This window comes from Panicum hallii, chromosome 2, assembly GCF_002211085.1.
Source record: "Panicum hallii strain FIL2 chromosome 2, PHallii_v3.1, whole genome shotgun sequence".
Classification (NCBI taxonomy): Eukaryota; Viridiplantae; Streptophyta; class Magnoliopsida; order Poales; family Poaceae; genus Panicum; species Panicum hallii.
Window position 1 is genome coordinate 56,432,908 of NC_038043.1, and position 14,969 is coordinate 56,447,876.

At 51.7% G+C, this 14,969-nt stretch overlaps 3 protein-coding genes across 13 annotated transcripts; 2 read left to right on the forward strand and 1 right to left on the reverse strand.

The window, feature by feature from the left end:
* Positions 1-507: 507 nt before the first annotated feature.
* On the forward strand, positions 508-975 carry LOC112881353 (RING-H2 finger protein ATL64-like). The gene has a single exon (XM_025946015.1). The coding sequence runs from the start codon at positions 508-510 to the stop codon at positions 973-975; it is 468 nt and encodes a 155-aa protein (XP_025801800.1).
* Positions 976-5,910: 4,935 nt separating this feature from the next.
* LOC112882730 lies at positions 5,911-6,957 on the reverse strand. The gene has a single exon (XM_025947857.1). It carries the CDS (start codon positions 6,833-6,835, stop codon positions 6,095-6,097), a length of 741 nt encoding a protein of 246 aa, XP_025803642.1. The 5' UTR covers positions 6,836-6,957; the 3' UTR covers positions 5,911-6,094.
* A 981-nt stretch (positions 6,958-7,938) lies between these two features.
* Positions 7,939-12,606, forward strand: LOC112881764. Of its 11 annotated transcripts, none has more exons than XM_025946621.1 (10): positions 7,939-8,780; positions 8,874-8,976; positions 9,244-9,479; positions 10,043-10,094; positions 10,184-10,229; positions 10,587-10,695; positions 10,809-10,972; positions 11,283-11,372; positions 11,528-12,176; positions 12,261-12,606. In XM_025946621.1, the coding sequence occupies exons 1-6, from the start codon at positions 8,374-8,376 to the stop codon at positions 10,661-10,663; spliced, it is 921 nt and encodes a 306-aa protein (XP_025802406.1). In that variant the 5' UTR covers positions 7,939-8,373; the 3' UTR covers positions 10,664-10,695; positions 10,809-10,972; positions 11,283-11,372; positions 11,528-12,176; positions 12,261-12,606. The 11 variants fall into 11 exon arrangements, 6 of the variants coding, with proteins under 6 accessions (XP_025802406.1, XP_025802405.1, XP_025802402.1 ...); XR_003226510.1 differs by having other exon boundaries at positions 7,940-8,780; positions 10,554-10,695; positions 10,822-10,972; XR_003226509.1 differs by having other exon boundaries at positions 7,940-8,780; positions 10,187-10,229; positions 10,554-10,695; positions 10,822-10,972.
* The last annotated feature ends 2,363 nt before the right edge of the window (positions 12,607-14,969 follow it).

Sequence of the window (14,969 nt, forward strand, 5' to 3'; positions counted from 1 at the left end):
GATCCCCCGAAGCTCCAAACCCTAAGTGCGGAGATGTCCGTTGGTGATGAGCAGCAGCACAAGGAAAGGAAGGAGACGATGGGATAGACTCGAACTGGGCAAAATCCTTCGAGTTGGGCTCAAACTTCTTGAGATGATGTGGGCGCAATTTCTCGTGTGCGATGGATGTATAGTCGCAGTCGTTGGAAGCTGCCTACCTCCTCAGTATTTTTCCTTAGTCGGCGCTCGGCAATTGAGGACAATCAGGACATGTGTTAGGACACATGTCAAGTGCTCGTTCGCAATAGTTGCAGGTCTTGTGAAGGATGTATATATAAACGGCGGGCGCAGACCCATCAGGACACGCCGTGTTAATGATAAGAGCACACTTGCCTGAAAACATGCAACACATGGGCAGTCATGCTATATTTAAATCCGCATCTTCTACACATGTATTGTCATATCTCTATCGAAATATTTCCATCATTTGGAGTTCTTGTGGACTATTCTTGTTCCTTGCTGGAAGCCATGGACGGCATCGATGCTGCTCCTGCCCCGGTCCCCGCCGTCGACGGCCCGCCACCAGCAGGATCATACAAGCTCGCTCTCGTCGCGTGGGGCTTGATGCTTATCGGCGTCCTCCTCCTCTTGCACTACATTAGCAGTCGCATCTTCTGCCTCTACAACGAAGATGCCACCATCGCCGAGGTAGCGGCAACCTCCCCCTCATCCTCCCCACGGGCTCCATCGGCGTCGCTGCCAATCCCTCAGCCTCGCCACACTGTGCCGATGTCGCTGCTCCCGGTGTTTGTGTACGTGGCGTCATCACCCGGTGAGGAGACGGCGGACTGCGCGGTGTGCCTGGTGTTCAGGGAGCGGGAGGCCGGGCGGTTGCTGCCGCGTTGCGGACACGGCTTCCACGAGGAGTGCATCGTGACGTGGCTTCAGGTCAACACGACGTGTCCACTCTGCCGGACACCCGTGGATACCAAGTGACACCATGCCAACGAGGCATCTAGCATGCATATATATATATATAGCAGGTAGCCGGAACTATTCCTTTTTTTCTCTAAAAAAACAGCAACAACACAGTACCACTCGCCTAATCAATACATAATCCAGTCATGTCTGGAGTTTTCGTCTCACTACTGTTTGTACAGCACGTATTCTCTTGAAATAGAACAGGTAGGGTTGCCTATTATGTTGATATCGATAAGGAATCATATTGATGTTGATAAAGAAGTTATATCCAGATTGGTTGCATATAACAGCGACCAACTTTCTTAAATGGCACTTCACTTCTTGGGCGCCTATCGACTTGAAATTCTACTGTTCAGCAGAGTGCTCTTGAGTCTTTGTCGGAAATCCACTGCAACATCAACTGACGCCACCACAAAACCCGGCGCATGCCACACTTGCCACGACCTCGCCACACACGCACGACGCCCGCGCTTCATGCCTTGCCCACGCTCTGCGGCCAGCCGGCCCGTTCGCCGCTAGACTAGGGGATTAGCTGTTCTGATAGGCAGAACCTTATCTCTGTACATGTATAAATACGAGTTTAATAGATCAATGCAATCACGGTTGATCCAAATCCTCTCTCTCATGGTATCAGTTACCCTCAGATCCTAAGCTTCCGCTCCACCTGCGCCCCCTACTCTCTGCTCCCTGCGACGACTCGATGGCCTCATCTTTGGCACACTCGTCGAACTCCTCCGGCTCCTCCAACTCTGCCTCCTTCCCCGCTGCTCAGTCCGCGACGGCGGCCATGGTGCAGACGGTGAACATCCGCGCCCATGTTCCGACTCCGTCCCCGGCAAGTTCGGACTCGAAGCGCACGTCACCGCTCCACTGCCAATGGCGTAGCGCGACACCGAGTGGCGTATGATCGACCACTGCGTCGTCAACTGGATCCACACCACTGTCACCAAGAATGTCTTCGACATCATCCACAAGCCGCGTGCCTCGGCCTTCACCGTCTGGAACGACATCGAGGGTCTGTTCCGCGACAACGAGCTGCAACGCGCCGTCTACATTAAAGCTGAATTCCGCAGCATCAACCAAGTGTTCGAGCCAAGCCAAGTCCTCAACTGCCTACGCGGGCTTCACCCCAAGTACCGCCACATCAAGCCAGTGATCACCTCCAAATTCCCGCCTCATACCTTCATGAGCGCGAGATCGTACCTGCTCCTGGAGGAGATCCAGCTGAACCATGACAACAAGGTTGAATCCGGCCATGCCCTCTACGCCGGACATGGCGGCTCCACCACCACCTCCGATGCCTCCTCCCCGCGCTCCAAGGGCAAGAACAAGAAGCGCGGCCGCTACGGGGGCACCACCGGTGGCGGCTCTACACTGACTCCCGACGGCAGCGGCTCCCAGCAGCGCGGCCAACCCTCCCCTTGGGCTGCCGGATACAATCCATGGACCGGCCTTGTTCAGGCCTGGCCCATGCCTTTCCGCGCCCCTGGTCCCCTGGGCCCTCGACCCCCGTTCCAAGCCCAACAGGCCTTGATGGCCCAACATCAGTCCCAGCTTCCCGTGCCCGCCAAGCCTTCAAACTCCGGCGCCTCCGGCTGGGATCCGAGCGCCCTCTACACGGCACTGCAGACTGCCGACGTCAACATCTCTGCTCCACCAAGCTCCAACGAGTGGTACCTCGACACCGGAGCCTCCACACACATGTCCTCACGCCTGGTACCCTAAGCTCTCTCCACTCCCTTCCCTTTCCGATCTACATCACAGTTGGAAACGGTGCCAAGCTGCCTGTCACACATGCATCCAGTACCTTCGTTCCTACAGCTTCATCTCCTTTGCATCTCCGTAACATTCTTGTTTCTCCACCACTCATTAAGAATCTAATATCTGTTCGACAACTAACTCGTGATAACAATATTTCCATCGAGTTTGACCATGTCGGTTTTTCAATCAAGGATCTACCAACACAAACGGTGAAGCTCCAATGTGAGAGCACGTGCGACCTCTACCCCCTTCGGCTGCCACAGCATCAAGCCTTCTCTGCATCAACACCAGCGTCGGTTGAACTGTGGCACCAACGGCTGGGTCACTCGGGCTCTCCAGCATTGTCACAGGTTTTAGATTCCATTCCCTTTCAATATAATAAATCTGCTCCGCACCTCTGTCACGCTTGCAAGCTTGGAAAACATGTGCGTCAGCCCTTTAAATTATTAGAAACCCCTTCTTATTTCCCGTTTCAACTAGTGCACTCTGATGTTTGGACGTCACCAGTTTACAGCAATTCAGGATATAAATATTATGTTGTGTTGCTTGACGCTTATACACACTATGTTTGGACTTTCCCTGCAAAAATCAGACGTTTTTCCAATCATCGGGGGCTTCTTCTCTTATGTCCAAACTCAATTTGGCCTTCCCATTCTAGCTCTTCAAACAAACAATGGCAAAGAATATGATACCTATGCTCTGCATCATTTTCTGTCTAACCGTGGTGTTGTTCTACGGCTCTCTTGTCCTAACACGTCGCAGCAAAATGGTAAGGCGGAGCGTGTTCTACGCACGCTAAATGATTGTGTACGCACCATGCTCATCCACAACGGTGCTCCACTAACGTTTTGGGCAGAAGCGCTTCAAACAGCAACTTACTTGCTAAATAGGCGTCCTTGCCGGACCACCGGCATCACCACGTCTCACGAGCTTCTTCTCAGCATCCCGCCCAACTACGACCAGCTGCGTGTCTTCGGGTGTCTCAGCTGCCCCAACATCACGGCGACAACTACACACAAATTCAGTCTACGATCGCTGGCGTGCGTCTTCATCAGCTACCCAAACGATCACCGTGGCTACCGCTGCTACGACATCGCTTCACGGCGTGTCATCACCTCACACCACGTGATCTTCGATGAGCATCACTTCCCGTTCCGCAACTCACCTCGCCAACAGCAAACTGGCGCACCGCAACCGACACCGGTCAACAACACGATCATCCTGCGGCTTCTAGCTGCTCGGGAACAATGACAACACCAGGGTCCACTAGCACAAGCGCCACCAGCACCAACCGCACCAGCGCCCGCTACGAATGCCACCTCGCCAACTTCGCCGCCTCCATCATCCTCAGCAGCGCCACGGCACGACAACTCCAAGCCCTCCGAACCGACGCGCCATCACATGACCATGCGAGCTAGGGATGGCATCAGCAAGCCCAATCCTAAGTACACGTTCTCAACTGAGATAGCGCCAGTTCCGATGTCGGTACATGCCACGCTGAAGGACCCAAACTGGTGTGACGCCATGCAACAAGAGTTCAGCGCTCTCCAATCCAACAACACCTGGACTCTTGTGCCATGCCTGCCCGGAGCTCGCGTCATCACTAGCAAGTGGATATTCCACGTCAAGCTCAAGTCCGACGGATCATTGGACCGCTACAAGGCCCGATGGGTCGTGCGTGGCTTCCACCAACGACCCGGGATCGACTTCACCGAGACGTTCTCGCCAGTAGTCAAGCCGGCTACGATCCGCACCATGCTCACCCTCATCGCCTCCAAGAACTGGCCAGCGCACCGTGCTCACCAACGCGTTCCTCCACGGCGACATGCAGAACGCGTCTTCTGCCAGCAGCCAACCGGATTCGAGGATCCACAACGACCCGACGACGTGTGCCTCCTAACGCAATCTCTCTACGGCCTCCGTCAAGCACCACGCGCTTGGTTCACAAGATTTGTGAATCACGTCACCAACATCGGCTTCGTGCAATTCCACGTCGACACCTCGCTGTTCATGCTACGTCAAGGAACGTCCATGGCGTATCTACTCTTGTACGTTGATGACATGATACTATCTGCCTCACCCAGCGCACTCCTTCGGCAAATCGTCGCCCGGCTTCGATCGGCATTTGCTGTAAAGGACCTCGGACCGGTCAGCTACTTCCTGGGAGTCGACATGCGCCGCACCACATCCGGGTTCTTCCTCTCACAATCCAAGTATGCTGAAGATGTCCTTGAACGCTCCGGGATGACCAACTGCAAGACAGTGAACACTCCGGCTGACGTCAAGCCGAAACTCTCCAACAGTGAAGGCGAGCTGCTGAAGGATGCAACTTGGTACAGGAGCATGGCCGGCGCACTCCAATATCTAACACTGACACGACCTGATATTGCTTATGCTGTGCAACAAGTATGCCTTCATATGCATGCTCCACGGGACTCCCACGGCGCCTTGCTCAAGAGAATTCTGCGCTAATTCAAGGGCACCACTGAACTCGGCCTCCGACGATCACCGCCTACACCGATGCCGACTGGGCCGGGTGTCCAGGCTTCTGTGTGTTCCTCGGTGAGTCCTTGGTCTCACCAAGAGACAAACCACCGTCTCCCGATCAAGCGCCGAAGCGGAGTTCTGCGGAGTGGCCAACGCAGTGGCAGAATGCTCATGGCTTCGGCAGCTGCTCCGCGAGCTCCACTGCATCATCGAGAAGGCCACCATTACCTACTGTGACAACGTGTCGAGCGTGCCACGGTTACCTACTGTGACAATGTGTCGAGCGTGTACATGATCAAGAACCCAGTGCATCATCGAAGAACTAAGCACATGGAGCTTGATATCCACTTCGTGCATGTAAAGGTAGTCCTTGACGAGCTCCGCGTTCTGCCAGCGCCAAGCAGTTCACAGACATATTCACCAAAGATTGTCATCACCACTGTTCATCAACTTCCGTAAGCGTAACAGTCTGCGTCGCTACCACGGAGACTAAGAGGCGTGTTGGAAATCGACTGCAAACTGACAACTGACGCCGGCCCGTTCACCGCTAACCGCTAGACCAGGGGATAGGCAGAATCTTATTTTATACATGTATAAATATATAAATATAGATTTAACAGATCAATCAATGCAATCACATAGATTTAACAGATCAATCAATGCAATCCAAATCCTGTCTTGACCAACAATCATTCAGCACTGTGAAAGCTAAACTGCTTCTTTATTGCGTTCAATTTACAGAGTCCAGATGCCCAACAACAGTAGCAGTTTTTATAAGTCTATCTAACCCTACAAAACCAAGGCAGCGGCTCATACAGTACTAGTTAGTCTAGTACAGGACTACAGGAGGAACATTACGTAGGACGTGCACGCTACAAGTCTCTCCTCAGCTTCCCCAGGCCGCCCTGCTCCCCGCGTCGTCCCCTGCTTGTTCGTGCCGGGCCAGCATCTCGGCGAGCGCGCGGGAGTGCGGCCACTCGGGGTTCCCGCGCGACGCGGCCTCCCGGAACATGGCCTCGGCGCGCGCCAGCGAGTCGTCCGCCGTGTCCTCCACCACCCGGGCCGGCACATCCGCGTACCGGTCCGCGGCGCCGCCGTCCGTGGCGCGCGTGATGGGCTTCCTCGTGTCGGCGAACTCCACCTCCGCCAGCGGCGACGGCTTGTGCGTCCGGTAGTACACCCGGTCCTCCTCCCTCACCTTCCGCGCCGCGGACTCCTCGCCGCCGGGCGTCGCCTCCTCGCGCGAGTCGCGCGCCAGCCCCGCGCCGGCGGACAGTCGACGCTTCTGCGTGAACGACGAGGCTCCTGCTGGGTCAGCGAGCTCCTGACGGGACCCCAGCTTCCCCGAGGACGCGAACGGCGGGACGCGCTCCTTGACGCCGGGCGCCGGTGGCGTCGGCGCGTGCTTGCCGTGGCCGCCTCCTTTGGTGGCATCCTCGGCGCCGGAGAACCTCGGGGGACGTTCCGTGTAGTCTTCACTCCTCGCGTCGCCGGAATGCACGGCGGCGTCACCCGCGCCACCGGCTTCCGTCGAGGCGGACAGGAGACGGCGGTGCACGGCCAGGAGGCTGCGGTGGGTGGCGGACGGCCTCGAGGCCACTAGCCGGAGAGCTCGCGCTGTTGCCATCCTAGTACTGGATAGTTCTTTCCACAAAAAAAGGAAAAAAAAAAGAATAGTTGCTTTGGATGTTAGCTTGACGCCTTTGGTCGTCAGCTCGATCGGTGTCACTCCCTTGCCAGCGGCAGCGAGGACGGCGCTCGAGCTTATATAATCGGCGGTGCGCCGTGCGCGGACAGGTGGGAGAGCGGTGGACGCGTGGCGGGTTCTGGAGGGTCGGGAACGATGTGGAAGACACGAGTCGGCTGCGCTGCCGCTGCGGAGAAAGACGCATCGTCTCTCGCTGGAACCAGCCGGAAGAACACGAGGCGGTCGGTCGGCGGCGGCGAAGAGAAGTCGGGCTGCATTTCATGACTAGGTTGGGCCTGCAATGCAGGGTGATCTTGGGCTAGCATTTCTACCGGGTCTTGCTTTGGTATCCGTTCACGTGACGAAAAAAAAAATTCCTTTTTACCTTTCTAAACTTTTTTCTAAACTTCAAGACGAATTCATATTTCCACCCTAGATAATATTATCCTCCGTCTAGATTTCTTAAATTCGCGATACCGGACACATGATCTAAGTCGCGATATCGGACACATGACCTCCCTACCTGGTTTCTCTCAGTGATTTCGCTCTTTTCCTTTTATTTTTATTTTGGTTGAATCTTCAAAAATTATAGTAAATAAAAAATTATAAAATGAAAATTTTAATTTTATTGGACTCCATATAAGTAAAAAATTATATGATATAATTTAGTAAAAAATTATTGTACTTTTAGGTACATACTCTTTGGTAATTAATTTATAAGTATATTTTTTATGGTCCAATTATGGTGAAAATTTTATAGTGGGCTAACTATTATATGTTTGAGCTGTAGTAAAAATATCATCGAATTATATATATTTGAGCAATTGAAAAATTTCTAATATAGCTTGAAATTTAATTGCTCAAGGCAAAATGATCAAATGAGCATGAAACGCGTGGAGATCGGCGCAAGACTAGGTAGGCCACGATAGAAAAAAAAATTTCTACCGTTCGATCCAGTTTTTACGGTCCAGTTTCACCAATAGCTCGTTGTACTGTGCAGACTTGCGTGTGAACGGTTGTGCTTTTTGGTTGACGTGAGTCTCTAGAGTGACCCCGATTACGCGTCCAGGAAAATATCATCTCGCCGCCCTCCCTCGCCTTCACAGCTAAGTGGCGCAACCATCCCGACACGGCGGCGGGCGTGCCGCGCCGCCATGGCCTCCTCGTCTCCGTCTACCCCGCTCTCGCCGCCAGGCTAGACGCCGAGCTCATCCTCGCCGCGCGGAACTTCTCCGCCTGCCGACGAGAGCGGCGCCAACACTCGACGCCTTTTCCTCCTCTCTATGTGATGCCCCTCGGCGGCGCAGGACCCGTCCCCTCGCCTTCGCCGCCGCCTCCTCCTCTCCTAACACCCCCTCTGTACCTCCACCTCCCCCTCCTCCCCCTACCCATGCCTCTCCGTCTTGTCCCGCCCTCGGCCAGCGCGGCCGCCTCCGCGCGCGACCTTCGCCCGAAGCCCTCTTAGTCATGGGACCCTAATGACGAATGTCGTCGGCACCAGCAGCTGCACGCCTGCACCATGTCCCTCATCCTCCACCACCTCCAGCACGCGGGCTCCTCCCCGGAGGGACCCCAGCAGGTCATGGCGTCCCCACCGTCGCACCCGCTGCGGGGGTCGGTCGAGGACGTGTTCCGCGCGGACGACGGCGTGCACCTCAAAGTGTTCACGGGTTCGAGGAGGGGTAAGAGGAGCGGGCGCTCGGGACGCGGTTCCCGTGGGAGCGCTCGATGTCGTGCGGCGGCTGGCGCGGTTGCTGACATCGATGTCGGAGCTGACGCTCCCCGCCACCGAGCTCAGGCGGCTGTGGCACGCGGCCATGAGGGCTAAAGTCCAGAACCAAGGTCGGCGGCGCTGGGGTTACGCGAGAGGCCGCCGGCCAAGCAGGTACGGCCGTGCATCTTGCACTTCTTGATTTCTCTGCTCACGGCCGTTTCTTTGCTTCCGTGTATCTCTGATGCGTTGATTTGATCGCCGCAGGAAGCCAAGAACGCCTCCAGCGAGGCATCTCGCTCACCCGCCGGGTCACGCACGCTGCACGTCGCCGGCGAGGCATACCTCATTGGAGAAGCCGAGGAAGCTGGTAAAGCCTTTCTTACTGTTTGGTCCTTTTCGGTTCTTCTCCAGCAATCACCACCACCTCCCTTCCTACCTTGCTGCCTTCTTCTGTGTGCTACGCTGGATTCCCTTCCCATGGCGCGTTGGACCGGTCATCTCCTTCCCTCCGCCATGGCTTTGGCAAGCTTATGGACGGAGCACCAGGCAGCCGCGACTGTGCCCAGCCAGGCTGCTTCATGCTCCCTTGATTTCCTTCGCCGCCTCACTATCCGTTTTCTGTTGCAACCTGCAGTTTTCCCCACGCCATAACTGCTGCCTGCAAGATGTTGGACAGAATGCTCTAATGCCGACATGGCAACATTTGAAGCTAAGGAAGGCAGGAGGTGTCCGGCCATGGTGGTGCAAGTTCATAGCAGAGCAACGGCCACCAGGCACTCAGGGCGAGAGCCAGAGGTGGCGCAAGTGCGCAACACAAGTGCACTGCAGAGAGCAGCGGCCACTGGCTTTGCGGTACGACGATAGTCAGAGGTGAATCCCATTCGGTCATTCCGTAATCCCTATTCGCTAATCTCTGATTGAATGATGTGTGTGTGTGTGTGTGTGTGTATTTGTGCAATATGTTCTGAATAAATATTGTTGTCATCTCAGAAAAGTAAATATTCATACCTAAGATCTGAGAGAATGGTAGATTGTTGCAAATGAGCAGTTGAATAGATGCTTTTCTACATCACTTAAATTCTGTACTTTGTGACACCGAATCGGGGCAGTAACAGCCTGACGTGTGAGGAGAACGTCGAGGTTGTAGCTTGATTCCTTGCTCAGTTTATGATTCAGCAGAGGTGCATTGATATATGTGCTTCTTAGCGTTCATGGTTTCGATTTATTTGTCCCTCATGTTTATTTGTCTTGTTTCTTGCTTCCTTGAATGTCATACAGATAGTTGTATTGCAATAGAAATCTAGCCCAAGGTAGCAAGATGGTGATGTCTTTGCCTAATGCATCCACTTTGAATATGTAATTTGTTCACAGAGACTTGCGCATATGTGGCGTGCAGGGTATTGATTTTTATTTGAATTTAATGTGCTTTGCAGGAACAAGTACAACTATGCGGCCTCTAATTTCAGAAAGTACTGGATACCAGTGGTATGAACTATGATGACGAAATTACTACTACATTTTCTTAATATTAGCATGTGCCTTTGCTGTGCTGATTATTATTGGTTGTCTTTTAGCAGCCTGTAGAACCCACACCTCTGCTAGGTTCAGCTGAGTTGAAAGGTTGTAGCACTGAAACGTTCCTATGGTTGGGTAATGGTTTGGTTTAGACTACTATTTGATTAGAAAAATATATCGAATCTGCTTAATTGTTGGCACTTTCTTAGTTTGGTGCAATTGTAATGAGCATGCCTTGGATGTTAGATGTAAATTTTGGCTGTAGAGGATTTCTGGTTCTGTATTCATGGTACTATTGGATTTATGCTTGACTTTTTTTGGAATTAAAAGTAGAAAGTTACTTCTTTGCACTTGGTCAGCCAGTTATTTGGTTGAGGCAATGAATTTTTATTTTTCTCATTAGTATTTAAATTCTGAATACCCTTGTAGGTTAAAGGTTGTGGCTTGCATGTTCATTTTCAGATATGGTGAAATGGTTGCATAATGGAACAGAACAGACTCATACAGTTTTAAGGCTTCCTTTCTCAATTGACATTTAGGCGTCAATCTTGATTCTTTAATTGCGGACAAGGTAAGATATGTCAACTTCGCCAGGTTATGTTATTTTGCTAGAGTAGATACTACCAACGCTTCTGCACATTTGATTCCAAGCTTTACCTTATCTAGCGCATAATTACCTAACAGTGTTTGAACACAGATGTGGAAAAGGTAAAGTACCTGCTGAAGCCTGCTCACCCCCGTCAGTTCAAGCCGTCCAATCCATCTCCTTCCATCACCTGCACATCAGCAAGACTTTCAGCTACATTCTACTACCACTGTTCTTCGACGGTAACACCAGCTACAACCAGGTAAACAGGATCTGAATGCACCAGACCTCCACCCGCCGCCTGCTCATTTCTTTAACAACCGTACCCTGTCACCTGCTCCTTCATTATGAACATGAAAAAACATTGTTCCTCCTTCCAGGTTCCTACAAGCCGCCTCCTTTCACCTATGACCTTTGTTCACATTTCTTCCCTCTCTCTGCAATAAAATCCGAGCTTCTCCTCTCTCTAGGGACTCCAATTGTACTCTTTTTTTTCAGGACTACAAGGATTGTCTACAACCATTCTGCCTTGGAAAACCTAGCTGACTAACTGGATCTGTTAATTTATCCAGGATCAGACGCTAATTTATTAAGGAATCTTATCCTTGATCTGCTACTGCCAACAAAGGAAGAATATTAAATTTCCTTCAACGAATGCAAAGGTCAGAGCTAAACCAATTTATGTGCCACCATCTCTGTTGTAATCGGATGGCTTCATTACATTACAATCAATCTGATATAAGGTTAGCAGTTAGGTACAATAGTAAGCCACATTCCAATTGAAAGGCACATGCCACTTCTTCTTTGGCTCTTACAGGTCAGGTGTATCATCGAGCAAACAAGGGATGGTCAGGAGAAATTGCTATCGGACTGGTAGCTGGTACTAAATTAAGACTTTTCTCAGTTGAGGTAGCAGCGCCGTTGTTAGGTTCCTCTCTAAGCCTCATTATTACTCTACCATTAGAGGACCTCCTTACAAAACCCGTTAGATTTGCTATTGCCTTCTTTGTGGCCTCAACAATTGCTATATTTTGGAAAAAGGTCCTGTAGTGGCTCATTAGATGCTACAAACTGAAGCCTAGGAAAGTGCCAAGCTGCATAGCATCTTTCCCTACCATTATCAACCAGGCTCTACACCCAAACATGGCCAACCTGAGATACTTCCTCCAGTTCCTATATGAAAACATTTGCACAGCCATCACATCAGGCAGTTTAGTTTGGACACTAGTCTTCTGGAGATGCTTACCAAGTACAGAGAGTACCATGCAGTTCAAGATTGCCACATCTCTCCTCCTTCAAGTGGTCATCTCTTTTATGATAAACTGTGCCAATGCCATGGAAAGCACATGGCTCAAATTCGAGCCTCGTTTGATTGCATTTGCGCAGAAACTCTCCAACTACTTCGGTCAGCAGAATTAGTGGCACAGTTGATCGCTTAAAGATCTTATACCACCTCTTGCTATTAGGTAACCTCTCTAGATTTTTTTTGAATCATTTTCAGCGCCTCAATAAAGTGCTTCAAACCTAACTAACCTTTGCATAACCTACAGCTGTAGAATTGCTGCACTTCCCTGAAGACGAAATGAGCATGTTGAAGCCAATCGTCAGAATTCCAGCCCAATCTGACAGAATGAAATATTTTATTAGAATACTGTGCTACTGCGTCTTCACCTACAGGCCTAATGCTGCCTGGGTCTATGTTCGGTTTCCTACCATAATGAACTTCTTAGCTAATTTGATGTATCACTGCAGCTAAAAACTTCAAGACTGCTGGTTTCTTATCTTCAGTTTCCTACCATAATGAATTTCTTAGTTAATTTGATGTATCACTGCAGCCAAAACTTCAAGACTGCTGCTTCCTTTCTTCCAGAGGTACTATGTTCCAGCTGTTGCTTATTGCTTGTCTTTTCGTACGCAGTTACCCAATCCATTTATTTTACCTCTTTTTTTAAAGCACCTCTGCTTCTGTTTACATACACTTACAAAAAACACATATCCAATTGACCGCATTTCGCTCAGAAAATTTTCACGCTTTAATCCTACCTGATGGTTTCAAAATAATCATGTGCTATTATGGCCTTCGGTATGACCAGCTGCTAACTTGAAAATGATGATTACAGAAAACAAGACAGAGAAAACATTGTTCAACTTCAAAAGAAAAACACAGCCAACGCACCCTTTTCGCGGCCCATCAACACCAAAGACTTTTTTAAATACGGCCCAACGGAACGACTACGGCACCACCCAAAGCCTTTTCCAAATACGCCTCTTAGGTGCAAATTTAGGCCTGTTGAACTTGCCTCAAATTGAGCCCGTTTGAAGGTTTTGTGCAGGTGTAGTACGACGGCCCTAACTAGTGGAGGATGGAGTATGGACAGGCAGGCGCACAGCTGCGGCAGTCTTTGCAGGAGCACTGCACTATCATTTAAGCTGCGGTAGTTGTCGGGAGCTTGTGTGTTTGGACATTCGCTGCAAACCGCTCGCTGTCCTTGTAACCTCAGCAGCCATCAAATCCTTAACCATGGCAAGTTGGCAACAAAAGACGGAGAAGATTGACGTCACGTGACGTAGGTCAAAAGTGCTAAACTTTAACATTACGGAAGTGTTAATGAGGTGGTCTAAATTTTAGAAAAAAATTTAGCACGTGTATAAGTGCTAATATGTGCAAAAATTTAGCATCCGACTTTAGCTTCTTCGAACGTGCCCGTGGTTACTTCCAACCACGCGCGTGGTGTATACTAGAGACCAGCACAGAACGGCCCGGTGACGCTGGCGGCCACCACAATTGAACAAGGCTACTGTGGTCCTGTTTGCCAATTCTCAGACAAAAATAATCAAGAATCCCACCCAAACACCTCGGTTAATTTTCGCTTATTTGGGAAGCCGCGTAGCATACAACTTGAAGCCCGATTCTCTCGAATGCCTTCTGCAGCCCGCGTACCAGGTAAGCGGAGGCGTTTTCCTCGCCTGCCCTCGCCAACCAGTCTCCTCGACGCTCCTCACCCGACGCCCCTCTCCCTACGCCCCCTCTCCCTGCGCCTTCTCTCGCGCACCTCTCCTCTGCACCGCCGCCTGCCATGCATCCCCTCCGCTTTCCCTGGTGCGCGGAACCCCTACACCCATGACCCACCGCACCGCGACGCCGGGGTGTGAGCGTGATCGACTGCCAACTCGCAACATGGGCCGGCACATGCTCGCAGTCGCACGCTACTCATCGCAGCGACGACGGCGCGCCACCACTGCCCGTCGTCGCATCCACCGATGCGCGGAGCACTTCAAGTAGTGTGGCAACCCAAGTGCCGTCGCTTTCCGTGCAGCCGCGTGCCTACGAGCTCCCCGTCGCATTTATTTTCTTGTGACCGGCACCGGACGACGAGGTTAGCATGCCCGAAACGAATCTGCCATCAGCTAGACAGACAGTAGCCGAGCGATGGGCTCAGCAGCGTCGAGAAAAGCTGCAGGTCCTTTGTGCTTCAAGTATGGACAGGCGACGCAGCTCACCTGCAGCACTGCGGGCGCGGCTGCAGATACATTTGCATGTGAGCGCTGGTCGCCCGCCGGTGCTTGTGTTGCTGGAGCCACTTGCATTGTGTCTGCGGTTGGTGTATTTCTCAGTGTCCAACGGCAAATCAATGACGATCTTGGAGGAAAATGCAGCAGGCCGGGTGCATGCCAGTACATATTCAGACAGCCCGGCCGCTGTCTGATCTTAGCCCTGTGGGCACCGACGTGGAGAGCTCAACACGTTTCCGCGTGGTTTTTGCAATGAGTAATGCTATAGCCTCGCTCGATCTGGAAACATGCATGAGAGCCCATCGACTGGACCCAAAGGGAAGGGAAAATGGGGGCAGGAGAGAATCTTTCGTTGCTGTATACAAACATGCATGCTCGTCTTGTTTGTTTCATCTTCTGGACGATGATGCATAATGCATGGCCTAGATCCTGCTGTCGTCCTGTGTGCGCCGGACTTGCAGCGGATTCAGTCACTGCGGTGAACAATTCTGCTGGTCGTAGATACGACATGCCCGAGTACTATAGAAAATTACTCACAGGTCCATCTAACCTTGCGGAGCTTTGTCAGAACATGCCATCGTGGATCGAGTCAGGACAGGACTCCCTTCACGTGGCCGTCAAAGACCCGATAGAGCACTGCACAGATCACTCGCTCATGGCCTCATGGTCATGGGGTAGGATTCGGAAGGCGAGACGTTTGTACTGCTGTATTTGGGCATCTCTGCACGTACAAAGGCTCGTGACAC

Coding starts and splice junctions, on each gene's coding strand:
- LOC112881353 (XM_025946015.1), top strand. CDS start 508: ATGGACGGCATCGATGCTGCTCCTGCCCCGGTCCCCGCCGTCGACGGC.
- LOC112882730 (XM_025947857.1), bottom strand. CDS start 6,835: ATGGCAACAGCGCGAGCTCTCCGGCTAGTGGCCTCGAGGCCGTCCGCC.
- LOC112881764 (XM_025946621.1), top strand. CDS start 8,374: ATGACGAATGTCGTCGGCACCAGCAGCTGCACGCCTGCACCATGTCCC. Junction 9,480..10,042: donor CGGTACGACGATAGTCAGAG/GTGAATCCCATT, acceptor TGTGCTTTGCAG/GAACAAGTACAACTATGCGG. Junction 10,230..10,586: donor AGGTTCAGCTGAGTTGAAAG/GTTGTAGCACTG, acceptor GTTCATTTTCAG/ATATGGTGAAATGGTTGCAT.